This window comes from Paramormyrops kingsleyae, chromosome 16 (assembly GCF_048594095.1).
Source record: "Paramormyrops kingsleyae isolate MSU_618 chromosome 16, PKINGS_0.4, whole genome shotgun sequence".
Lineage (NCBI taxonomy): Eukaryota > Metazoa > Chordata > Actinopteri > Osteoglossiformes > Mormyridae > Paramormyrops > Paramormyrops kingsleyae.
In genome coordinates this window covers 3,075,565-3,103,209 of record NC_132812.1, presented here as the reverse complement: position 1 = coordinate 3,103,209, position 27,645 = coordinate 3,075,565, and the positions used below count along the sequence as shown (strand labels likewise).

Below are 27,645 nucleotides of genomic sequence, written 5' to 3'. Positions count from 1 at the left end.
TAACCGGTGTATTTCTGAATTACAATAAAAGTGGCCATTCTATTCTATTCTATTCATAATGCTCATCAGGTTTGATAATGGAAACAGCTACAGTATGCTGTTATAATCTTCTAGTTTTAATAAGTTCAAAAATTCAAAATTTTATTGTCATATATACAAAAGTACTGTGTACAGAGTACAATGAAATTCTTACCTGAATGCTTCTTCAGAGACTAGACAACAATTAACAGTGCAGTGTAACATAACAGTAACATTAAATCAACAACAGACAGGTAACAACTAACAAATAACGTATGCTATTGACAGGGTGCCCATGACTGACCATAAGAGTGCAGGTGTCAAATTTTTTTAAATAGTCTGTAGCATATGTGTAGTGTGTGTTAGCAATATTGCACATAAGGTTGTTCAACACACTGTTAGTATACAGTATATTGCACATTATACTGCACATCGTAAGCATCATTATTATTGTATGTTGAACAGTCTAACAACACTGGAGTAAAAGCTATCCCTAAATCTTTTGTGTGGAATGAACCCAAAAATCAGCTAAATATGAGGAATCTCTATGGCGTCGTCATTTGGTTTCTTTGGTTTAACTTTTGATTTTTTTCTAGAAAGTTTATTTCGACTCTTGAAATGCATTATATTTTTTCCATTTAGGTGGCCCTAATACTGTTCCGTAGAAAGCGATCAAATAACCCGTAAGACAATATCTTGCTTGTAATCTGTGTAATCGCCACGAATGAAATTTGCTTCTGGGAATTCGCAGTAAGCGTGTCTCCTTTTCTGTATCCTAGCAACAGGTATAGTTCGTTCTTAACCAATTACTTTATCTTAAGACACCTTTGAAAATGAATGACTTACCAATTCTCCAATCCACGTATCTAAAATAGTTTGAGGTTACGCCCAGTCTATTGCATTATGGGACTGCATGGTTTTCTTACTGTAAACAAGATTTCTCACTAGAGAGCGAGGAAGCCAGTTAGTCTTATATCTGTTGAGATCTTTTATTAAATGGTTGTTGCCCAGGAAATGTGAAGTTGCTAGAGATGTGCTTAACATTTCTATGAAATTTTGCATTCGCTACACATTGGATAGCATTTAGACGGCTAACATGCTAAGTTACCGATAACAGCATATAGCTATCAATAGAACAAAATTTAAAAAATAAGTTTTTTCTTATTTCTGCCGGAAAATAAATGAGACCCCACAAGTTTGTAAATTGTCGGTGAGTTTTAAAGAACTGTGGCATTTTGCAGCATTTGTGTTGACAAAGTTGAATATAATTGCTTGCGAAAAAACAGTCATTTGCAGGATAATGTATATATTGTATCTTCATCGCGATTCATTATTGTAGCAAAACGTTCTCTTCGTATATTTGTGTGTAGTTCATATGCATTTTAATATTTATGGCTAGGGTCGAATTATAACGTTTTGTACGTCAAGTGCAATTAAGTACACGTTTTTAAAATAATGTAATGGTTTTTTTTTTATTAGACTATGACTTTTGAAGTTATCACATATATAGCTTCTTAAATACCGAAAAATGTTTTTTAACCATCAATAGTTATCCGTTGCCATGATGGAAAACGTCCACCTAGCTGGAGAGGAAGACGATGATTTGTATTCGGGATATAATGACTACAATCCGACATTTGACACTGAGGTAGGGCCACTGGGTGTTACAGTGGTTAAGGACTTACTGTATATCCAAGGATATTTACAGAAAGGAATCTACTATTGTGTTCTTGTGCTTTAATATACCGAAATATTACTTAAAAAAATGTTTTTCCTTGTTTATTTTTAACTTGATGGTATTTTAAAGTGTTTTTGCTATACAGCACTTTGTGACCTCTTTTCTTTGAACAATACTTTATAAATAAGTTTTACTGTACTTATTTACTTATGTACCCAAAAGTCATATACTTTGATAAATCAGATGAGACTATACTGTAACAGTCAATCAGTGTCAAAGTTCAGGGTATTCTGAAACACCATTGCATGTTTTCAGGAGCTTGACAATGATGTTGGCTTCCAACAAGCACTGCGGACAAGCCACGGAAGGCGGCCTCCGGTAATGTTGGATCATTGTGTCATTGTACTGCTATACTTAGACGTCCATCCGTCCGTCCATCCCTCCATCCATTTTCTGTTACAGCTTGTCCTATTCAAGATTCAGATATCATTTAAACTTCTAATTACCTTCTGGCTACCATCTTGCCAGAAACAGGTCTATTAAGCACGGGTATCATTTACCAGAATTCTGTATGGCTGGTTTCTTTCTCAGATGACCGCAAAGTTTCCTGGTACTGCAGTTGGAACACGGGTCCTGGGAACAGCATTTAATGTGAGTGAAATTTGTTTGTATGGTCCTTTTTTCCTCCATCTCCTGCTCAGGCAACACTAGATTGACCACTTACCATATAATTAAGAATCATAAAGGGTTTCCAGTGATGTTTAGATCTCTAAAGGCTAAGTTGGTTAATAAAGCTTTCGATGGCCAGTCAGACAGATAAGCTTTTCACATTCTTAATTGAGCCAAGCCTTATGTCACTGTGAAAATGCTAAATTCAACAAATTTCCAAAACATTTTTGCACCACCATTTTTGATTTTGATGAAATTTAGCATGTGAATTACACATACCTTCCTGGGCAGAGAAATGTTTTTTTTCCAATTCCTTTTGAGATTTAGTGCCTTTTCAGCATCCCAGGTAGCAAAAAGTATGATAAGAAATACTTATACCATGAAAATGTACTCTCTTTGAATTTTCCAACAAGCTATAGCTGAGCCATGTAGCTGTAAAATTTAAAAAATACAGCTAATAAGAACAGCCTGAATGAAATATTTTTGCTACCCAGGTGTAGAAAAGGATTTTTTTTAAATAAACAACAAACATTTCTGAGGTCTGAAAGGTATGTCTAATTCACACGCCTAATTTCATTAAAATCAAAAATGGTAATGCAAATGTCATTTGTTTAATTAAAATGTAATGATCAATATTGTTTTGATTTATATATTTATTGATAAAGTGTACTTCTTCATCTGGAATTCTTCTTTTTTTCCTTCTTACAAAACACAAAGTCACGGGTGCCTATGAGCTCCTCTATGGGTCGACCCATGACAGGTTCTGTACAGGTGAGAGGATCCAGGCTACATATTATCCCTGCTTGCATGTGTTGTGCATTTCCTATCACAGTGTTTAGACCTTAAGGACATCCTACCTCAGCAATAAGGCTCTTCGTTGAACAATTAGTTGAAAGCTTTGTAGCCCATTTAACATTTAGTGCCCCACAATGTTGGAATATCTCCAGAAACTAATAGTGCCAGCTCAGTGAAAAGAGTCTGTTTGTTTTTCTGTGTTGATATGCGTACTGATCTAATGTTGGCCGATTGAATGTTGGTGGCTTCGGCAAACCATGCTCTTGTGTGTTTCATTTGGCCTGGATGTTGCTCCTGTCTGTCTCAGTGTCGTCTCACTGCATCCTTCTTTTTGATAGGATGGAGTGGCTCGGCCCATGACAGCAGTGCGAGCAGCTGGGTACTCCTCAGCCATGTCAAGAGGTTAGTTTGGCCTCCAGAGGAGAGAAAGGTGAAACACTAGGGAAAGCAGAGTCTATGCTAATGGTTAAGATTTTGACTTAGACTTTGTAACTGTAATGTTTTGAGTATTTCTGAGAGATATTTCTTTAGTCTGTTGTTTAGTATTACATATTTTTTGTATATTCTTGTTTTGTTACTGCATCACCTTTTTATTTGCAATGTGGCTCCCATGTACTAGGAGAATGAGGCTGGACCTGGACTCCAAGGTCTGTTTTTAATGGGTTTGCACTCAGTTTGTGTGAGGAATTTGCATACTTAGGTGTGACAGGTGGTGAACCAGCTGGGGATAGGGAAGGCTGCAGGGATCTGTGGCATCCGGGGTGAACTTCTCCAAGCTGATGGTAAAGCTATCTTCGTGGAGTTGCAAGCAGTCCTTGCTTCCAGTTGAGAGGCAGACATCATCCCAACCAAATGCATAATGGGACTTGTTGTCTTTATCTGGAAAGGGAAGGGTGATTGCCTGGATTGCGGCAACTACACTGCTGTCAGTGCCAGGCAAGGTCCTTGCTACAGTCATTCTTAACAGGGTTCATGACCACTTAGTCACCTGTCAACGATTGGAGTAGTCTGGTTTTACGCCTAAGAAATCTACCATCATCCACCTCCTGGCATGGAAGATTCTTATCGAGCACAAACACCAGGGTTTCTTTGCAGCCTTTGTATTTTTCGGAAAGGGTTTGACCCTTATGGGGTCAATAGAGGCTCTGCTAATAATAATCAATAATTTCCCCAGGGGGAAATTCTTTTTTACACCTCCCTTAACTTGCTCTTTGCAGAGTAAGTTGTCTGCGAAGGGCAGCCACCCGTAGCGGCACCCAGGGAGCTGGGGGTTAAGGGCCTTGCTCAAGGACCCACAGACGTGCTAAGGCTGGGTTTGAACCGGCAACCTTGTGATTATAGGCACACAGGCTTAGCCCACTGAGCTACACACTGCCCTCCCCGATCGGGGGCCTCCAGAGACTGAGTGTGGAGTCTGTGTCTTTGGCTTTGCGAGTGTCCTGGATCAAAACTAAGATCCAGGGGCCAGTTGCACAAAAAACCTAGACCAAGGGGTTGACCCACATAACACCTCACTGACATAGAGATAGATGGGCATTTCCGGAGGGTGGATCTGGAACAAGTTGTTTCGTTGTGGTGGGCTTGGCCACGTGCTGTATAAGTGCATGTGCCCCAACTTGACCTGACCTGTGGCTTCCTTGGATAATTGTGTAAATTTGTAGAAACATTTTGGTTTAGAAATACTGATGTATTGCATACACACTTAGCCTGACCACACCTGATACAGTAGGTTCTCCAGTGTAAATTTATTCTATTATGCATGTGAGATGTGAGGGCTGGCACAATTCAGCTAGAAGTTGCAGAAATACTTGTTCCAGCCTTTTTAGTTCAGCTTCTATTTTCTGGAAGGCCATTAGTATTACCATTATTTTGTTGTGCTTTCTAGGCTCTACGTTTGACCCGCTGGGCCAGTCCAAAGGACCCGCACCTCCACTGGAATCTAAAAATGAGGACACGTAGGTTAATTTTATAATTGATATATTGCTTTGCATTAGTTTGTGTCAAGAAAAACATGCTGATGTGTCTAACAGTTGTACTTTTTCTGTATGTACCATTAAGCTGTGCTGGTTTTTGATATGCATTGTGTGCATTGGTGAAATGTTTCTATAGCATAATTCCTTGGTAATATAATGTTATGTTTATGATAGTGGTGCCCTGATGTGGACATTTTGGCTGATACCCATATCAATATATTATTGTCTAATACGGCCGATTAGCTAACCACTGAACTCCCCAAGTCTGTAGTGAAACTGATGTTTCACTAGTGTAACCACATCATATAATGCAGGCAGTGAGGCATCAACAAAGTAGCACTGACTTGGGAGACTGTAGGGAGCTTCTAAGTGGTGAATGAGCTGACGAAATCTCTTGTCTTCCACAATGGACAACAGCTGATCAGTCATCCCCATTATTTTTCTAGTTATGTCTTAAGCTCTTGTGCCGCTAACTTTGAATATCGACTAAAGTCTACATATTGGCTGTCCGATGTTTTGATACCGATACCAAAATATCATGCATCTCATTTAACATTATTGTGATATATTACATCATCAATCTTCTGCATTATGTTGCCTGTTGCAGTGGGCTCACAGAAATCTCCTGTCTAACCATGTTCTTTCAGACCTGAGGAAAAAATTAAGATTCTGGAGAAGAAGGTGAACGACTTGATTGAGGAGAGTTGCATTGCTCATGTTCGAGGTGACTTGCAGCTGGTAGGTGTGTGTGTGTGGATTGGAACTCACGTGTTTGTTTGAATCTGTGTGTATGTGTATGTATGTGTGTGTGTGTGTGTGTGTGTGTGTGTGTGTGTGTGAGCGGGTATACCTTACCTTATGGGGACATAATGTCCCCACAATGTGATGAATCCCCATTTTTTTTCCCTTATGGGGACCAGTTTCCTGGTCAACTCAATTTAATAAAAATCTGTGACTGCAATGAAGAAACTAAAAATGCAAAAACCCTTGTATTTTGTTTGGTTACTTATGGTTATGGTTAGGGCTGGGTAGGGGTTAAGCTTGTCATAGTTAGCGTTAGCATTTTTCCCATAGAAATGAATGAGCGGTGTTACGCACTCCCTGGTCTAGGGCAGGGTAGCGAACATGAGGATGTGGGACCAATTCACCAAATGTGCAAAGGCAGCCATTAACAAGCCCAAACACGCCACAGGATACAAGAGATTGTTTACATATAATCTGTTATTCTGTTTACACCCACATTAACAGTATCTTGTGGAGGAGCAGAAGGCGACGCTAAATCAAAGAAATAAGCAAACAATACTTACCCTAGATCGTTTAACTGTCTAATTACCAAACCTAGCTAACTAAGCTAACTGACCCTTTAAAACTTACAGGGGTTGGCACCCGCCTACTTTACCAAGTGTGAATAGACAGGTTCCGTTCTACGGATGATTATGTAAGTGCGCGTAAAACTAATTTACCTACATATAATTTACAAGTACATATAAAAACATCATTATAAATCCAAGCCTCCCAAGGTATATAAAAGTTTACAATCCCACCAAAGTCACATATACCAGTACAAAGAACAATCTCAGCCCAAACAAAGCAAAGCCTATCACACAGAAGGGCGACAGCGTGGAACTGAACGCCGCCATCTTGCCACGCCAGTATATTCATATATGCCAAGCACCGCCCCCAGTACACATCTGGTTGGATAAGGACGGTGTCAGTCTTCATTATTTTGTCACCACCAGGACAACATAAGACACACCTGAAAAACAAACACACGTGCCCTCGACAAGCATGTAACAGTGGTCCTCATAAGGATATCCTCATAAGGTTTACCTGTGTGTGTGTGTGTGTGTGTGTGCGTGTGCGTGTGCAGTGGGTATAGCACCCCCTTTTAAAAAAATCACATTTTGTCACTTCATTTTCTGCTTCAGTCTCAAGCTGGTCATTTGACCTGGAATATATATTTCCTGAAAACATAGCAAAATTACCCAGTTTTACTACACAGTCCCAATATTTTTGCTTCTCGCTGTATGCATCTGTCTCTGACTGTATGTGTTTGTTTGTGTGCACAAACTGGCTGTTGGTTTCCAGGCACTGGAAAAGGCCAAGGATGCTGGGCGGAAGGAGAGGACTCTGGTCAGGCAGAGGGACCAAACAGGGACAGCTGATCACATTAACCTGGACTTAACCTACTCTGTAAGTCTGTCATGTGATACAAGGAGAGAGCCGAGAGGAAGGTGTTGTATAATGGCATTGTTAAGTTTTTCTGGTTTCTGTCCAGGTTCTCTTTAATTTGGCCAACCAATACGCCAACAATGACATGTTCCCAGAAGCTCTTAACACCTACCAGGTTATTGTGAAGAACAAGATGTTTACTAATGCAGGTAAGCTATGGAAGACTGACCATGCAGGTTCAGAATACAGTACAAATGTGTCCTTTAAAAAGGTATATATCTAGCTTTGTTAGAGACAACATTTTGCAATAATGAGACAATGACTGTTTTAGTGTTTATCTCAGCTCATATTTATTGTGTTTTTTAATACCTGTAGAGACTTCTTCAAACATCTTCTTTATTTTTGTACAGGTTTAAGCTGAACAGTGTGTATTACGAGGCGTGTACCTGATGCTCATTTTGTTTCTGCAGGACGTTTGAAAGTGAACATGGCTAACATTTACTTCAAACAGAAGAACTACCCAAAGGCTATTAAGTTCTACCGAATGGCACTGGATCAGATCTCTAACACACACAAGGACATGCGGTGAGCTGGGGTCTACCCCCCAAACCCACGGGTGGGCAGTGGCCAAAGGCGGGGACCCTGGCGGTCCGATCCTCGGCTGCAGAAGCTAGCTCTTGGGACATGGAATGTCACCTCTCTGATGGGGAAGGAGCCTGAGCTGGTGCGCGAGATTGTGAAGTTCCGGCTAGATATAGTTGGACTCGCCTCGAGGCATGGCTTGGGCTCCTTGAGGGGGGTTGGACCCTCTTCCACTCTGGAGTTGCCCGTGGGGAGAGGCGCCGAGTTGGCGTGGGCATACTTATTGGCCCCTGGCTGGACACCTGTACATTGGGGTTTACCGCAGTGGACGAGAGGGTAGCCTCCCTTCACCTTTGGGTGGGGGGACGGGTCCTAACTGTTGTTTGCGCTTATGCGCCAAGCGGCAGTTCAGAATACCCACCCTTTTTGGAGTCCTTGGAAGGGGTGTTGGAGAGCACTCCTCCTGGGGACTCTCTTTTTCTGCTGGGGGACTTCAATGCTCACGTGGGCAATGGCAGTGAAACCTGGAGTGGCGTGATTGGGAGGAACAGCCCCCCCGATCTGAACCCAAGTGGTGCTTTGTTGTTGGACTTCTGTGCTTGTCACGGATTGTCCATAATGAACACCATGTTCAGGCATAAGGGTGTCCATATGTGCACTTAGCACCAGGACACCCTAGGCCGCAGTTCAATGATCGACTTTGTAGTCATGTCATCGGACTTGCGGCCGCATGTCTTGGACACTCGGGTGAAGAGAGGGGCGGAGCTGTCAATTGATCACTACCTGGTGGACGGTTGGCTCCGCTGGTGGGGGAGGAAGCTGGCCAGGCCTGGCAGGCCCAAACGTATAGTGAGGAATCACCTGTCAGGAGGAGTTTCAACTCCTACCTCCAGCAGAACTTCTCCCATGTCCCGGGGGAGGCAGGATAATGTATATATTATCCCAGTAACTGTTGGCCCTACACACTCCATTGTGTAGGCGGCTGACCAGAGCTGTGACCGTAAGGTGGTCGCTGCCTGTCGCGGCAGCAATCCCTGAACCCACCAGTGGTGAGGGATGCTGTCAAGCTGAAGAAGGAGTCCTATCGGGCCTTTTTAGCCTGTGGGACTCCAGAGGCAGCTGACGGGTATCGGCAGGCCAAGCGGGATGTGGCTTCGACGATCACTGAGGCAAAAACTCGGGTTTGGGAGGAGTTTGGCGAGGCCATGGAAAACGACTTCCGGACGGCTTCGAGGCGATTCTGGTCCACCATCCAGCGGCTCCGGGCAGGAAAGCGGTACAACATCAACACTTTAAGATGGGGATGGGGTGCTGCTGACCTCAACTCAGGACATTTTGGGTCGGTGGAGGGAGTACTTCGAAGACCTCCTCAATCCCACCGACACGCCTTCCAATGTGGAAGCAGAGTATGGGGACTTTGGTGTGGACTCCCCTATCTCTGGGGCAGAGGTTGCTGAGGTAGTTAAAAAGCTCCTCAGTGGCCGGACCCCGGGGGTGGATGAGATTCGCCCGGAGTTCCTCAAGGCTCTGGATGCTGTGGAGCTGTCCTGGTTGACACGCATCTGCAGCATCACGTGGACATCGGGGGCAGTGCTTCTGGACTGGCAGACTGGGGTGGTGGTCCCCCTCTTTAAGAAGGGGGGGACCAGAGGGTGTGCTCCAACTATAGGGGGATCACACTCCTCAGCCTCCCTGGTAAGGTCTATTCGGGGGTTCTGGAGAGGAGGGTCCGCCGGATTGTCGAACCTCGGATTCAGGAGGAGCAGTGTGGTTTTCGCCCTGGCCGTGGAACAGTGGACCAGCTCTATACTCTCTGCAGGGTTTTGGAGGGTTCATGGGAGTTTTCCCAACCAGTCTACATGTGTTTTGTGGAATTGGAGAAGGCATTCAACCGTGTCTCTCGGGGAGTCCTGTGGGAGGTGCTCCGGGAGTATGGGGTGCCGGGCTTCCTTTTAAGGGCTGTTCGGTCCTTGTATGACCGGTGCCACAGCCTGGTCCGCATGGGCGGCAATAAGTCGGACTTGTTTCCAGTGAGGGTTGGACTCCGTCAGGGCTGCCCTTTGTCACCGATTCTGTTCATAGTTTTTATGGACAGAATTTCTAGGCGCAGCCAGGGCGTTGAGGGTGTCCGGTTTGGTGACCTCAGGATTAGATCTCTGCTTTTTGCAGATGATGTGGTTCTGTTGGCCTCATCGGACCGTGACCTTCACCTCTCACTGGGACAGTTCGCAGCCGAGTGTGAAGCAGCTGGGATGAGACTCAGCACCTCCAAATCCGAGACCGTGGTCCTCAGCTGGAAAAGGGTAGAATGCTCTCTCCGGGTCAGGGATGGGGTCCTCCCTTAAGTGGAGGAGTTTAAGTATCTCAGGGTTTTGTTCACGAGTGAGGGGACAATGGAATGGGAGATCGACAGGCGGATCGGTGCGGCATCCGCAGTGATGCGGGCGCTGTATCGGTCTGTCAAGGTGAAGAAAGAGCTGAGCCAAAAGGCAAAGCTCTCGATTTACCAGTCGATCTACGTTACTTCCCTCACCTATGGTCACGAGCTGTGGGTAGTGACCGAAAGAACGAGATCGCGAGTGCAAGCGGCCGAAATGAGTTTCCTCCGCAGGGTGGCTGGGCTCTCCCTTCGAGATAGGGTAAGGAGCTCGGTCATTCGGGAGGGACTCAGAGTAGAGCCGCTGCTCCTCTGCACTGAGAGGAGCAAGATGAGGTGGCTCGGGCATCTGATTAGGATGCCTCCTGGACGCCTCCCTGGTGAGGTGTTCCGAGCATGTCCCATTGGTAGGAGGCCCCGGGGAAGACCCAGGGCACGCTGGAGGGACTATGTCTCTCGGCTGACCTGGGAACGCCTCGGGATTCCCCCAGAGGAGCTGAATGAAGTGGCCAGGGAGAGGGAAGTCTGGGTTTCCCTGCTAAGACTGCTGCCCCCGCGACCCGACCTTGGATTCAGCGAGATAATGGATGGATAGATGGATGATGTTCACTTCAGTTTCAAATGTTGCAAAGCAGGGTCCCTGTAATGACATGCTGTCTCCAATTCCTTGTACAGGATAAAAATAATGCAGAACATTGGGGTAGTTTTCATCTGCATGGGTCAATACTCAGATGCCATCAGCTCTTTTGAGCACATCATGACGGAAAGTCCCAACATCAGGACAGGTTTCAACCTGATCCTGTGTTACTATGCCATCGGTGACCGTGAACGGATGAAGAAGGCCTTCCAAAAGCTCATCTATGTTCCACTGGGGATTGAGGATGAAGAGAAGTACACTCCCTCCAATGTGAGTACAGTGCATGTGCTCCAGCTGTTTGTTGGCAGTGCTGGCCTTTGTTTCACGCAGACATTTTCTCAGAAGTACAGTGGTACCTCAGAACTCGAATTTAATCCGTTCAGAACTCCGGATCGAATCCTAAAAAGTTCGAGTTGTGATCGAATTTTCCCCGTAAGAAATAATGGAAAACCAATTAATTGGTTCCCGGCACCAAAAAATTACACCCAAATATGTTTTTTTTAGCATTTAAACATTAAGATGAACCGGATTAAACAAGAAGAGCATATACTGTACTAAACACATCTAAGCACATTTATCAAAACAGTAATTTGTAAAGTAAGAAAATAAATGTATCCAAACAATGTGTCCTGCCCCGATCGTCCGCTCCTTCCGTGTGCCACGCCCCCTCGTTAACCCCGTGTGGAATCCCCGTGTGATCAGCTGTTTCTGGTTGTTGTCATTAGTCCTCTGTATTTAGTCCGCGTTTCAGTTTGTTTCCCCAGTCTGGTCATTGTATTGTTCTTCTGTGTTTCCCTGCCTTACCTGTAATTAAACTCCGTAGTCCCCGATAGCCTGACGTCTGCGCCTTTGTCTCCGATCCATCCCCGCTGGGCACAATAGTATTATAATTAAATGTATTAATGGTTTATTATTAATATTAAAATAATGAATAAGAAATCTTTTTTAGGGCAGCGTGTGGCTCAGTGGGCTAAGCCTGTGTGCCTGTAATCACAAGGTCGCCGGTTCAAACCCAGCCTCAGCACATCTGTGGGTCCTTGAGCAAGACCCTTAACCCCCAGCTCCCTGGGCGCCCCAACAGGTGGCTGCCCTTCACGGACAACTTACTCTACAAAGAGCAAGTTGAGGGAGGCGTAAAAAAAACAGTTTCCCCACGGGGATCAATAAAGTATCAATTATTATTATTATTATTATTATTATTATTTATTTTGAAATGTATTTTATTGTATAATAATTACTGTTACTGTCTATCATTGTCTAAATGTATTTTTACTGTCTAAATATATGTATTCAGCTAGTGTAAACATGCAGGATGCTATCACAGCGACTGCGAGGCTGAGACTGAAGCGTTACCCTTTGATTCTGCTGAGAGATGTGCTGCGTGACTCATTTCCCCGCGCGTACAAGTTATCTTAGGTCGGCGTTCACGGTTTGACTTCTGAGATTCAGATCAAGTTCCAGGTAAATTTTTTTCGAACTGGTTGGTTTGACTTTTAAGAAATTCGAGTTCTAATGAGTTCGAGAACTGAGGTACCACTGTATCTTTATAATGAAATGTTGGTATCTGTAGACAATGCTTATATACTGTATATAGTAGACAATAGTCTTCTAGTTATTTGATTAATAACCAATAATTAAAGTCACTTAAATTGATATGACAGTTAATTTAGTGAAGTTGGTTTAATTAACATACATAAGGAAGCAGAATCCATAGAGTCCTTCGACAGTGCAGTAATTCAGCTTAAAATTGAATAGTGATACTTATTAATCCCCATGGGATCATTTTCTTTCCGCTACCCCATCCTGCTCTCCATGAGACACACAGACACATGTACATGTGAGAGCAAGCTTGGGGATCAGCCAGCATGCTGCACCCCTGGAGCTGGGGGTTAAGGGCCTTGCTCAAGGGCCCACAGCCATGTGACTATTCTGCCGAGGCTGGGCCTTAGCCAACAACCTTCTAATCACAGTCACAGAGGCTTAGCTTAGTTGTGCAGTTAGTCTGAAGTTGAGGACTATAAGAGGTAGCTTTAGTGGGTGTTTTTCTGTTCTGGCATTGAACTGTTTCCAATAAATCAAACATGCATCTACAAATGAGAAAAATGTTTATACTCAAAGATAAAAGTTAACTTATGATGAGACTGCATGCAAAAATGTGTGAAGGGTTTGTTTTGTGCAAGACAGGATGAGATATGCCAAAATAAGAAAAGAATTTCTTTGTCCAGTAGTTCAGAAAAATAAATACATGTAACAAAGGATAATGTAAGTGCAAAACAGACAATAAGTATGTAAAGGAAAATCAGTAATAAACATAAAAATAGTCAGTTAAAAATTAGAACTATGCCAAAGAATGTACCACTATGGTAAATGCAGTGCAAAAATCGATGTTGGGCAAATGGCGCATGTACATTCAATGTGCATTCACAATATGGGTGCCATTGTGCAGTCGAATGGCAGTGGGTAAGAAAGAGCATCTGTAGTGGTTTCACATTTGGGGGGATGTGAGCCTGTGGTTCTGTTGGACAGTGACAATGCACATGTCTCTTGGTGTCCTTAATGTGGGACTGTTGTCTTTTCACAGGATGACCCTCATGCTAATCTTGTGATCGAAGCCATCAAGAATGATCAGCTCCACCAGATGGAAAGGGAGAGGTACTCTATCTTACTGTGATGATCAAAGAAACTGGTTCACATAAGGGGCTTACAGATCGCTTGCGGTTTTAACTTTTGATTAGCAGAACAGATTGTTGAAATTCACATAAGGAACAGTATAATGGTTTAGTGCATGAAGTGATTATAAACAGATAAACAACAAGCCCTGTATTTACCACAGAAAGGCGCTGGCAGAGAAGTACATCATGACAGCAGCGAAGCTTATTGCTCCGGCCATTGAGGCGTCCTTTGCCGCAGGGTTTGACTGGTGAGAGTGGAGATACCAACAGAGGGTGTGCTGTGGCCTGTGGCTGTTTGCATTGAATTGTTTTGTTTTTTTTATTTTTACTAGGTGTGTGGAAATGGTGAAGAGCTCCCAGTATGTGGAATTGGCCAATGATTTGGAGATCAGCAAAGCCATCACATACCTCAGGCAGAAGGAGTTCAATCAGGTAAGCCTGCAGCACATGAATGGTGATGTCTGCACTGGATCATGTAGGTGTGTTTGCCTTCTTGGTGGCCAATCCTTCTCCAATGTACCTGCCTGATTGTCTGGCATTTTCCCCCTTTTGCTTTATCAGCACATTCTCCATCCCATTTGTTTATTACAGTTTCTGTTCTGTTTCTTGCCCTCTGTCCGTCTCCACGGGCCTTAAGAGTGAGGTATGTCTAAGGTCTCTCTGTTTTTAAGGCCTCCATGTTACTGTAAGCTGTACTTGACTGAACTACCCATAGGTATTTATAACTGTCGTAGATCCATGTGAACTTGTAGATCCATAAAGCAATTTTAGTTTTGCTCATAACGCTGATGCTGAGGCCAACAGAGGATATAGCATTTAAGGATATCGAATTGTGAGAATTCACATGCTATAGAACTGCAGTGTGTTGAAGTTGCTTTGGGTAAATATTTGTTTTCAGGCTGTGGAGACACTGAAGATGTTTGAGAAGAAGGACACTAGAGTGAAAAGTGCTGCAGCAACCAACCTGTCCTTCCTCTACTTCCTGGTGAGAATGTGACCCTCTACTGAGCATGTCACTAAAACATGAATGCCCCCCACTTGTCTTTCCGTCACTTAGATATATGACATTCAATATTGCCATAACTGTTTAAAATAAGGCATACTGTCATTAAATAAATAACCAAGCAAAGTATTATGTGTTCTGCCTTATTAGTGTTAACTTATAAATGCTACTCAATGAACTGTTGTATAAAAGCAATAACATATTTGAAGTTGTGCGGTTGTACTCCAGTATATAACGGCTGTGATCATCTTTGGCAGTCGACCTGCAGCCTTGTGCCTACAACCGAATCACAACCGTGATATATTGCAGCGCAACTGCACTCCTCCTCGCATGTTATTGCTAAAATGTAAGGGTCTTCATTGTCACATAAATCCATGTGGTCCCAGCACTATTTTACATGGTTAAAGCAGTTTTCTGTGTATTGCCTTTAAGAGTCATGAGCTCCCCCTGACACCACTTCCAAGTCCCAACTCAAAATGGTATCATCTAGAAATGTCCTGTGCTTTCCTCAGGAGAAGGACTATGACCAGGCAGACCGCTATGCAGACCTGGCCATGATGGCTGACCGCTACAATCCTGCTGCCCTCATCAACAAGGGCAATACACTGTTTGTGCGAGGTGACCATGAGAAGGCTGGCGAGTTCTTTAAGGAGGCCTTGAGGAATGACTCCTCATGCACAGAGGCCCTCTACAACTTGGGTAAACTCAATATGCAGTAAAAATTTTTATTTTATACCCACACACACACAAGTTGGTCTTCCTATCTAAATGGGGACCGTCCTTTCATTTCTATGGTAAAAACCCTAATCACAATCATGACACCCTTAACCCCTACCCATCCCTAACCTTAACCATAAGTAACCAGCCCAAATACAAGACTTCTGTCATTTCTACTTTTTGATTGCATTCACAGATCTTTATAAAACTGAGGTTATCCAAATGGGGACCTCAAAAGATGTCCCCAAAAGTATGGAAATTTCAGGTTTTACTACACTTTGGTGACAATTTGGTCCTCAAATGTGATCTATGCAAACACACACACACACACACGAGGGCGCATCAAAAAGTAAAGGTGATTTGAAAATCATGCAGTAACTGCAATGCCTCCTGATGCTGTCCCTTGAAGTAAATGCAGGAGCTCCACAACTCCAGAAATATTGGCACCCTTCATGGAAAATATTGCTGTGTAAAAGGGGACCACACATACAATGAGTGATATTTTGTGCTTAAACAAGCCTCATGCTTTTATTGATTTTTGAAAATCAGTTTGAAAATAAAGTTTTCCTTTAGTAACACAAATTTTCAAAATAAAGCAGATTCCAAAAATATTGGCACCCCAAATGTGAGTAGCCTCCCCTTGTGAGAATGACAGCAAACACCCTCTTTCTATAGTGTTTATCAAGGTTGTAAAATACTTGTGGAGGGATCTTGGAAAACTCTTCCATGCAGAACATTTCCATGGACATTCTTGGGTTTTCTCTTGTTTTCTCTTCAATTGTGACCACAAATTTTCAATTGGATTTAAATCTGAAGACTGAGAGGACCATTGCAAAACCTTGATTCTTTGTTTCTGTGCCCAATTCTTTGTTGATTTTGATGTGTGCTTAGAATCATTATCTTGTTGTGAGACCCAGACACGGCCAGTTTTAGCATTCTCACAGAGGCAACGGCATTTTCGCCTAAAATATTCTGGCATTAGGCGGCTCTGTGGCACAGTGGTTAGCCCTGCTGCCTCACCGCAAGAAGGTCCAGGGTTCAGTCCCTGGGTCGGACGTACAACCTTTCTGCGGGGAGTTCGCATGCTCTCCCCATGTTCGTGTGGTTTTTCCACCGGGGATCTGGTTTCTTCCCACAGTCCAAAAGCGTGCGCCCTGGTTAACTGTGTACCCCCTGTGGTGTGTTGGCGCCTGCCTAGGGTTGGTTCCTGCCTGTACCCGTTGTTCCTGGGATAGGCTCTGGTCCCCCCGTGACCCCGGTTGGGATTAAGCTGTTACGATGATGGATGTTTTGGTATTTAATGGAATTCACTATGCCACTGACCTTAACAAGAGTCCCTGGTCCACTGGCAACAAAACAGCTCCAAAGCATTAAAAAGCCACCATCATATTTTACCATGGGTATGAGGTGCCCTGCTTTGTATGTAGTTCTTTTTTTTGCCAAACATGGTGTGTATGGCCAAAAAGGCCAGTTGTATCTCCACTGTTGCTTGACAAAGTTAAAGAGTTCAGGAGAGGCTGCTTTCGTTCCACTTGTCCGTGAAGCTTCTGGTCATGTGTCCCCTTCCTGGCATATTTTCAACAGTTCCAAGCTTTTCAAACTTATTTATTATGGCCCTGATCGTGCGTACTGGTAATTTCAATTGAATACCTATCTTTTTGTAAAACTTCCCCAATCTATGCAGATCAACAACTTTTTTTCTCATTAGAGTTGAGAACTCTTTGGATTTACCCTTGGTGATGGGTGAAAAAAGGATTTTACCTGTGTGTTACCTCATATTGATACCCCAGTGAAACAGGAAATGACCATAGAAAACAGTTCTGAAGCACCAAAACTTCCCAGATACTAAAAGCAACATCAAGAAACATTTTTTCCCCCAAGATGCAGTATTCTTCAAGGGTGCCAATAATGTTTCCGCATACTGTATGTATTTGACAAGATAAACTATTCTGTAGATATAACTGCACTTGCAGGTGGTGTTTTCATTAAGTAAATAGTCAAGAATTTATCCAAACATTTGAGGAATATTAGAATCATTGTATGTATTATCTGTATTATATTAATGTTGTTTTTGTTCAATTTTTTTTGAGGGGTGCCAATATTTCTGGAGTTGACTATGTATGTATGTAAAAGCAGCACATATTCAGGAATTCTGATAAATTTCAGAAGAGAAGGGCAGATTGTGGAAAAAAATGCTAAATGCTAAAAATAATAGCTAAATGTTGTTACGAAGGCAGTGTTCCCCACGCTTGATCCCCAGGCCTGACTTATAAGCGATTGGGCCGCCTAGAAGAGGCTCTGGACTGCTTTCTGAAACTGCACGCTATCCTGAGAAACAATGCCCAGGTCATGTACCAGCTTGCTAGCCTGTATCCTTCTACCAAAAGCTGTTGCCGCTTAGTGATACGTCAGATGGGTTCAGATATGTTATAATATGAGGTTTATGTCTGTAGCACGATAATAATTCATACACATTTCTAAATCACACAGTAAAATGTTGATTGGAGATGCTGTCCGATGTCTAGATCAATGATGGCTTGCAGGATACCTGCAAGATCACTCCTCTGACTCCTGACTCTAACATGAAAAGTTCTAGGTTATGGTCCGTAACACACATCCTTCAGATATGAGGTACTGGATGACCCCAACCAGGCGATCCAGTGGCTGATGCAACTCATCAGTGTCACGCCTACGGACGCCCAGGTTCTGGCCAAGCTGGGAGAGCTATACGATGGGGAGGGGGACAAGTCCCAAGCCTTTCAGTACTACTACGAGGTAGGTTCTGGTCAGTTCCACATGGTGATGTGACTAAGGTTAATGTTCCAAGAGGACTGAGTAGGTAAACTTTTTTATGAACAATTTTAAAGTTGTTCATCTAGGTTGGGTGATATTAAGGTAATACAGCATACTGTGGCATTTTGAAATCTCTGTGACAAAATTAGCCAAGACCTGTAAACCATGGACCCATGTACCACAGTATAATGTTTGGACAATAGAAAACTATCATCCTTCGACTCTTCGTTGATCTCTGTTCTGTGAAAATCAGATTTGCCACCTACTGGAATCACCTAGTCAATTTCCGTGCACGTGCACAGTCGAGATGCACTGAGGCACATGATGTTCACCAGACATAAAAATCTGGGCTACACTACACAGTCCATCACACACCCCTGGTGAAGAACTTTACTTTACTCACCCGGTCTGTGGACTGTAAGTGCTTGAGAAATAGTGAAGCAAGAACGCAAATAACCAAAACTTAAAAATATATTCTAGAATTTTAAATTTGAGGGTGCAAGAAGTAAATTGTGTGCACATTTTAGGGATTATGTGAGCTTGACTGAGTATTTTGTGGGAATGTTAAACTAAATCGTGCGACCATCTAATCCATGCCCACAAAAAAACAACTGTCCATGGTCCTCCAGGGCTGCATTTACACCATTTGTGTGTTGCAGTTCTCACTGTTATGTTATGTTGGTTGAAGTGCAAATGAGAAATAGATTGAATATAAATACGTAGACCCAAAAGTATGAATAATATAAGTGACATTTTAAGACATGGACATTAAGACATATACAAAGAAATGCAGGTAACCTAATCGGTGGGGAGATGTTCTGAAAATTGGCATGTAAGAGGAATACACAATATATGACAAGGTTTAGTTTCAGATTTACTTTTCACAAGCATTCGGGTAAAAACACATTTATTGGCTTTTATATTTCCAATTGATCCATTCAGTACTTCTAGAATTGTAGAGTTTGGTGAATATAGGAGGAATACAGATTAGATGGATGGAGCAGGTGACGGGGCTGTCTGGGGAATACAGTGATGTCATTCCAATAGCCCCCTATTCTAGTTATGTCATGGGATCTTTAAATTTTGAGGTCAGTGCCTAAGGTGTTGCACAAATAGGATTGCAACAGTAACCGGGTGGTTTACAACAGGCTCCAAGTAAATGTAGGAACTCCGTCAGTCCCTCTCCTTCGATTCTCCCAGTCATTTAGGTACTTTCCTTCCAACATTGACGTCATTGAGTGGTTGGGGGCCTACTACATAGACACCCAGTTCTGTGAAAAAGCCATCCAGTATTTCGAGAGAGCCACACTCATTCAGTAAGTATTTAATTTAACTCTCCACACAATTTTTCTAAGTGGGGCAAAGAAGTTTGAGTTTCTATTGTCTGCCTTTGTGAATTTGCAGGCCCACTCAGGTGAAATGGCAGCTCATGGTGGCCAGTTGCTATAGGAGAAGTGGTAAGATCTATGCTATTTTCTATTCTATTGGTTGGAAGCCTACCCTCAGACAGACTGCTAAGGATACAGTTGTTGTTCTGATAGATTATGAACATTCACAAAGAAATCTCTCAGTGTCTGAGAAATTAACTCAAACACCCCTTAAATGTACTGCATATCATACTGTAACCTCCATATTTACCCAGTTGCTGATATTGTGTAATCAAGAATTTAGATCACTTAAATCATGTTTATGGTTCTTCTGTGTTTTGTGCCTGCTGATATGTACACTGCTCAAAAAAATTAAAGGAGCACTTTGGAAACACATCAGATCTCAATGGGGAAAAAAAGTCATGCTAGATATCTATACTGATATGGACTGGGTAATGTGTTAGGAACAAAAAGATGCCACACCGTTTGATAGAAATGAAGATTATCAACCTACAGAGGGCTGAATTCAAAGATACCCCGAAAATCTAAGTGAAAAAATGATGCAGCAGGCTAGTCCTTTTTGCTGAAAATTCATTGCAGCAACTCAAAATCGTACTCAGTAGTTTGTATGGCCCCCATGTGCTTGTATGCATGCCTGACATTGTCAGGACATCCTCCTAATGAGATGATGGATGGTGTCCTGGGGGATCTCCTCCCAGATCTGGACCAGGGCATCACTGAGCTCCTGGACAGTCTGAGGTGCAGCCTGGTGGCGTTGGATGGACCGAAACATAATGTCCCAGAGGTGTTCTATTGGATGTAGGTCATGCAAACCTGGGGACCCGACAATGGTATCAATTCCTTCATGTTCCAGGAACTGCCTGCATACTCTCGCCACATGAGGCTGGGCATTGTCGTGCACCAGGAGGAACCCAGGACCCACTGCACCAGCAAAGGGTCTGACATTGGGTCCAAGGATTTCATCCTGATACCTAATGGCAGTCAAGGTGCCATTGTCTAGCCTGTAGGGGTATGTGTGTCCCTCCATGGATATGCCTCCCCAGACCATCACTGACCCCCCACCAAACCGGTCATGCTGAACAATGTTACAGGCAGCATAATGTTCTCCGCAGCTTCTCCAGACCTTTTCACTTCTGTCGCATGTGCTCAGGGTGAATCTGCTGTCATCTGTGAAAGGCACAGGGTGCCAGTGACGGACCTGTCAATACCGGTATTCTATGGCAAATGCCAATCGAGCTCCACGGTGCCGGGCAGTGAGCACAGGGCCCACTTGAGGATGTCGGGCCCTCAGGTCACCCTCATGATGTCTATTTCTGATTGTTTGGTCAGAGACATGCACACCAGTGGCCTGCTGGAGGTCATTTTGTAGGGCTCTGGCAGTGTTCATCCTGTTCCTCCTTGCACAAAGGAGCAGATACCAATCCTGCTGATGGGTTAAGGACCTTCTATGGCCCTGTCCATCTCTCCTAGAGTAACTGCCTGTCTCATGGAATCTCCTCCATGCCCTTGAGACTGTGCTGGGAGACGCAGCAAAACTTTTGGCAATGACACATCAGTATGCGCCATCCTGGAGGAGTCGGACTACCTGTGCAACCTCTGTAGGGTCCAGGTTTCACCTCATGCTACCAGTAGTGACACTGACCGTAGCCAAATGAAATACTAGTGAAAAAGCAGTCAGAAGAGATTAGGACGGAAAAATGTCAGTGGCCCCCACCTGTTAAACCATTCCTGCTTTGGGGGTCGTCTCATTGTTGCCTCTCTAGTGCACCTGTTGTTAATTTCATTAACACCAAAGCAGCTGAAACTGATTAACAACCCCCTCTGCTACTTAACTGACCAGATGAATATACAGAAGTTTAGTTTACTTGATGCTATACTCTGATTAATAAGCGTTCCTTTAATTTTTTTGAGCAGTGTATTTTAGGGCCACGAATTGGCTTGTTTTTTCATGTAAGACTACTCTGTGCAGTGATAAGCTATGCTGTCCTGTTTGTGTGTGATACCTCTGTCCTTGGGGGACCTCAAGTGCGCAGGTGTGAGTGGTAAGCTATGTACTATGCGCCATACTGAATGGGTGTTTTTTCTGTTCGTCAGGAAACTACCAGAAGGCCTTGGAGACATACAAAGATATCCATCGCAAGTTCCCAGAGAACACAGAATGTAAAGGATCGTTCCGTATTCTTTAGCCGGCTTGTTGAGTAGTAAAGTGCTGCCTTAGCTGAAGTGTGGATCCTTAGCATGTTCTGTACCTACAGACTGGGAATCCTTTGGCTGTATGTTTGTTACCTGCAGGTTTGCGATTCCTGGTGAGACTTTGCACTGACATGGGTCTGAAGGAGGTACAGGACTATGCCACCAAATTAAAGAAGGTGGAGAAGATGAAGGAGATCAAGGAGCAGGTAGGGCGCTCTCCAGACTCAGAGAGTGTGAGTAGATGTGCTGCACTAAGAATACCTCAGCCTTGTGCCGTCATGTTTAATGTTGTAAACATAGGCTATCGCTTGGTTCTTGCCCAGTATTACTCTAACAACTAAACAGCTTACCTGCAGAGGAAAAGAAATTGGGCTCCTACAGGGGTTTTCCTGTAGTGAGCAGGCAGACACAATGTAAGCAGCTGCGAAACTACCCGGGCTGGCAGGATCCAAGGTGACCTGCTTAATGGACCTTAACTCTCTTTGAGTTTAAATGCAAGAGGATTATCCTAATTAGCGTGTTTGCCTCTGCCTGTCTGCAGCGGGTGAAGTCTGCCAGAGACAACAGTGCCCGGGGGCGCAGAGAGGGCAGTGCCAGCAGTGGTGAGTACAGTGGGTATGTGGCTCACTGGGTTAAGCCTCTACCTGGTCGCTGGTTTGAGCCCAGCCTTGGCAGAATAACCAAACGTCAGTGGGCCCTTGTGTGTGAGGCCTTTAACCTCATTCTCCATGGGTACCACAAGTGGCTGACCCTTCACTGTCACCCACAAGCCGCATATGCCTCTGCATGTCTCATTGAGGGCAAGGCGAGGTAGATGAAAAGAGAATTATCCCATGAGGATTAATAAAGCGTCATAAAATTATTAATACCATGTATGGCACTCTGGGTATCGAAGACTGTTAAGAAACTAATTGGAAGGGCATACAGATTGAGTGCTAGTGGATGCTAGTCTGACACAGATTTTAGGGTAGGGGGGGCTTTGTGGGGCATGGAACTGGCAGTGCGGTGGGAGGTGTAGACAGTAACACGTGGAGGGGAGTGAGAAGAATCCATGGGCTTCTACCTGGCTCTCACAACAGTCAAAGTGTATATGACTGGAAGGTCTGGTGCCCTGCAGTCCTTTCTGATTTAAATGGTCTTATCCTTCCTCATTAGGGACTCTTGTTCCCCATACTTGTGTGATGGCCTGTGAAAGGTCTGTGTGAATTCTGCGTTCTTGTTTTTCCTGTCTTTGTTCCACTCTTTCTTCGTGCTTTAAAGTCAGTACAGCCTTATACTGTTTCTCTTCACTTCTCATTGTCTTTCCACATCCGTCTTATGCCTGTTGCTCATCCAGTGGACTCGCCTATCAGCACTCCATCCAGGAAGACCAGTGGTATGATTCATTCTTTCTCACCCTAGACTGCATAGCTCTATCCTAGATCACTTATGCTCCCACACTTTGCGTGGGGGAGTGAGCAGTGGTAGGTCAAGACTGATTTATATTTATTTTTAACATTAATCACAGGGCTTTTCTTAGGTACTAAAGGTTACCCGTGTAGAACTTCTATAGGGACCTGATTTGGGAACCTTGAAGTTTAGAGTCTGTGAACTTAATCACTTTGCTCTCTGCTAACACCAATAGTGTATCCTGGCTCCCTCCAAGCTTCCTTCTTGCCTTGGGGTCAGGAATGTAAGACTTCAGTGGGGAGTGATGGAACAGTGGGCCTCTATTTGAGTGGGAACTGCAGAAACCCGTAAATGTTGCATGGAAGTATCAGCATTCTGGCAATTCGCTGTTCTTACGTCATTTGGTTGCCAGCGTCACCTGTGTGCCTTTGCTTTTGCTTGTTTGTACCGGCTTCTATGTGTTGTTCATGCATGTTTCCAAGCCGGACACTGAAACAGTTGTGTAGCTGATGTTACTGGTATTTAGCTCTTAATTAATTGACATGTTTTTTCGACTTTTAACTTCAGAAGTGGATAGGAAAACAGGTCGGTACTTCTTAAATGTAGATTGCGACTGTCTTGGAAGGACTATTTTCTGTTACTTTCTGTATTAGGACTGTGTGTGTGGTTTTTTTATATTACATTGTGGGGACCTAATGTGATTAAAAACCTGATAGAAACTTTTTACCTTGTGGAGACATTTCTCCAGTCCCTGCAAGGAGAAAATCTACTTTATACAAATCTGTGAATGCAATCAAAAAACTACAAGTACCAAACGTCTTGAATTTTGTTTGGTTACTTATGGTTAAGGTTAAGGCTGGGTAGGGGTTAAGGTTGTCACAGTTGGGATTAGGATTTTTCCCATATAAATTAATGATGAGTCCCCACAAAGATATAGATAGCTAATCTGTGTGTGTGTTTCAGCTCTCTGCTATGAGGGTATTTGTGAACTGCTGTCTTTGTTTTGGACCTCATTTCACTTTCCTAAAGTTTGAAACACTCTACATAAATGTGTTGTATTTCTCTGCTTTTTCCACGCCTCTCTTCTGTTAGTGGGCTCCTCATCCCCAAGAAGCACCCCTCCCAAGAAGGCCAATGGTATGACCAGCCCATCCCTAACCCATTGTGTCGCATTCCCCACGAGTTTGTGCCTTTGGACCTACTCAAATATTTACAGTAAAATTCTGTTTTTCCTAAATATGTCTGTCTACTTAATCATTTAAATCAACATTACTTAAGAAATCAAAAGGATGAAGTAAAAATATTGGATGAGACATGGTCCAGCAGGACAAGGCTTTTAGGCTGGGAAACACCTTGGTCAGGTGCCAGTCCACTGCGGGTCACATCCATGCTTGCACTCAGTCATATAACATGGATGATTTAGAGGAAACCTCCAACCCATGGGGAGAAGATGCAAACCCCACACACGCTCAGGACAGAAGTGGGATTTGATGCAGTGCAGTACTACTTACTGGAACCTCAACACCACGATATTGCTACAAACCTAAATGTACTGATTTGACATATCACACATGTGCTCTCCAGCACTTCTCGTACCGATTTCATTTTATTTACTATTCTAGAGACTGCAAGTAGCCTTTAAATAAAAAATCTGTTCAGAACTGAACACAAATACCATCACGGCGTTCTTTTCCAATGCAAGGTTGCAACGAACATGGAGCCTGGCCCAGGCAATAGTGCTGCCCACTGATGTTAAACCATTTGTGACAAAGCAGTAAGCTGGTCAATGGGATGTACAGATTTTCTTTATTCCGGAAAGTCATTTAAGCTTGACTAAGCCTCTTTTTCCATCTTCTGCTGTCCCTTTTGATGTGCTGTGCTGTGCTCTGTATGGACTCTATCAACCCTCCTTTCTGTCAGTCTGTCTTGGCTGGTTGTCTGCATCCAGCCCTCTGCTCTGATGCTGGGGCTAGCCCCCTACTAGAGCAGTGCAGGGCAGATAGGTTACCCTGCCTGCTACAGGCTCCCATCCGGATCAGTTTGTTCCCTTATGGATGTGTTTAAGTGGAAAACTAGCTGTTTTTTTTTTTCCTTTTCATTTACTACATCTTTACAGGTTTGGTATAGTTTCACTAGACCTTGTGCTACTGTGACCTGAAGGTATAATTTTGGGATGCTTAACTTATGAACAGCAAAGGTGTAGACTGACGCTGTATGATCTGTTGGATCGCTACTAACTGAGCATTTTGAAGGTTGTTGATTTGTACTGTATCACTGTTTGTTTGGCTCATTTACGCTTCACGGCTGTTTCCTCAGATAGTGGACACAGCAGCCGTGGTCCCAGTGCCAGGGGGGAGCGGCTGAGCGCCAGGTTGAGATCGCTCCCTGACAGCAACGAGCCGTATGAGGCCAGCAGTCAGCGTGACATCGGTCAGTGTCTCCCCATGCCTCCCTTACCAGGCTCCATCGCCTTTTTATCCCTGTCATCTCATCTCTCTCTGAAGCACATATGTATCTCCCACCTCGCCCCCCCTCCCAAAAAAAATCCATACCTTTAACTTACAGTAGGTTTAACTTATTTTTATCTGTCTATCCATCCATCCGTCCATCTGTCTGTCTATATTTTATTAACGTCAAATCATTGGAAAGGAAAGACAGGACAGAAGAAAGATAGGGGAAAAAAAATAATACAAAAACACAATGACAGAACCATCGTGCGATATCATGCAGTAAATATTTGTAGACTGTTGTGGTTGTAGTGAGACAAACTAGAATCTTGGGAAGTGCTGGGATTGGGGGGTTGTTGACACATACAGGGCCTCAGCTCAAAACAGTAGGGGGACCTGTGAAAACTCAAATAGCACAAGGGCTTCTGACCATGTTAATTTGCCTCTGCTGATCAGTATTTTTCTATTCAAATCACAAATAAGAATTAAGGGTATTACAGTGACTTAATATCATCACAGTGGTCCTTGGATAAAGTTATATGGCAATTTAGCAAATGCTTCAAATTTCTTCTTGTCTCAGATGAAATAGTCAAGAGACAGGACTTGGGATCAGAAGAGTCAGCATGTTAAACCTCATGGAGGAACCAGTCTGTAAAGCAAAGAACTGTTGGATTAAGTGAATGCACGTGTCCATTAGGCTGAAAAGATCTAAGTCTTAATGTAGTAAGCTAAGGATCCGAATAATATAACATTAAGGCCAAGGGCATCTGTATCCCTTTTCCAGATGCCTCCTACCTAGATCCACTGGGACCTCAACTAGAGAGACCTAAAACGGCAGCCAAGAAGCGTATTGAGGAAGATGAGTTTGCTGATGAAGAGTTAGGAGACGACCTGCTCCCAGACTAGCTGGTCATCTACTAATCTACTCGTACTATAGCTGGCATCATCTCATGTCTCTTGGCTTAGGAAGGACCCTTAGCTGTTCTTACTGCTCCTGACTAAAAAGTGTATGAACAGTAACTTTTACATGACTTGTTTTTTGCATTATTTTGTTGACAGTTCACAGAAAATGTTCATAAGTTATTTTGATGTTCTTTTTGGCTCAGTAATGATGTCTGTATGCACTACATGTTTTCTGAAAATTAATATAAATTTGTAAAACTGTCAAAAGGTGATGGATTGTTGAAATGGCTTACTGCAGCTGGTAAATTTATCAGCATAAATCTTGCCAATTTTATAACAGGACATCATTCAGAGCTAAAGCACTGGATTTCCAACTGAGTGACTTCCTTGCTTTGCTCGTGTAAAACTACTCATAAACAAGTACCCACCCGTCTTCCACCTAGAAATGCACCGATCCGATATTCCAATCCAGACCTATTTGACGGATCAGGTATCGGCCATGCGTGACCGATCCATGTCCTATACTTACTTATTTAGTTTTTGGCAATCTCTAAAAAGATAGCTCCTATTTCGTGTTAAATCTATTTGTACAATCAATCGCACGACAGCTCTTTCCCATTTTACATGTGTTTTTTGCAGCATTCAAATCGAACGCTAACGCTGCCCCTCAGTCTTTTTTGCTACTCAGTGGGTGTGAGTACAGTAACTTCCGGCTGCTGTGACGTCATGCGCATACCCTTTGCAGTACGAGGAGCGTAAGATAAGACGTGACGATCTGGGAGTATTTTACACTTTTAACAGAAACCAGTAGCACAGCAATTTTCAATCTTTGTAAAATAAAGTTTTGAGAGCTGGGAATAGCATTTAATGGACAATCCCACTTAACAAAGCGCACGCAACTGTGACAGACAAAAAAAAGCAACTTAAAAAAGTAACTTGGACTGTTTTGCAACAAAGTGTAACTGAGCTGACGCCAATGGAAGAAAAATTGTGTTAAAATTTTAACCATTCACCACTTGTGTATAATTGCTTTGAAGATATTCATATTGAACTGCAAAAGCCTCAGAAACGCTTAAAACAAAACGTACAAACGAGGTGGAACAGTACGTTATGTATGTTTGTAGTACTATAGTAGCCTAATTAAATATTTTTTTGTCATACATTTTTTCCATCTGTATTTACTAGCTTAAAAAATAATACATAAAGTATAACAAGATAAAAAGTGCTCTTGTATCGGAA

The 27,645-nt window shown here is 43.2% G+C and overlaps 1 protein-coding gene across 3 annotated transcripts; it reads left to right on the top strand.

Annotated features, from left to right (window-relative positions):
- Positions 1-919: 919 nt before the first annotated feature.
- Positions 920-27,645, top strand: ift88 (intraflagellar transport 88 homolog). Of its 3 annotated transcripts, XM_023799826.2 has the most exons (29): positions 920-1,228; positions 1,568-1,666; positions 2,012-2,074; positions 2,288-2,347; positions 3,083-3,136; positions 3,499-3,562; positions 5,046-5,115; positions 5,781-5,871; positions 7,222-7,326; positions 7,412-7,514; positions 7,776-7,890; positions 10,940-11,171; positions 13,483-13,553; positions 13,735-13,821; positions 13,906-14,005; positions 14,472-14,558; positions 15,089-15,275; positions 17,554-17,662; positions 17,918-18,068; positions 19,287-19,402; positions 19,491-19,543; positions 21,569-21,634; positions 21,767-21,873; positions 22,209-22,269; positions 23,004-23,042; positions 23,624-23,641; positions 24,149-24,193; positions 25,373-25,486; positions 26,288-27,645. In XM_023799826.2, exons 2-29 carry the CDS (start codon positions 1,580-1,582, stop codon positions 26,407-26,409), a joined length of 2,577 nt encoding a protein of 858 aa, XP_023655594.1. In that variant the 5' UTR covers positions 920-1,228; positions 1,568-1,579; the 3' UTR covers positions 26,410-27,645. The 3 variants fall into 3 exon arrangements, with proteins under 3 accessions (XP_023655594.1, XP_023655595.1, XP_023655597.1); XM_023799827.2 differs by lacking the exon at positions 23,624-23,641; XM_023799829.2 differs by lacking the exons at positions 23,004-23,042; positions 23,624-23,641; positions 24,149-24,193.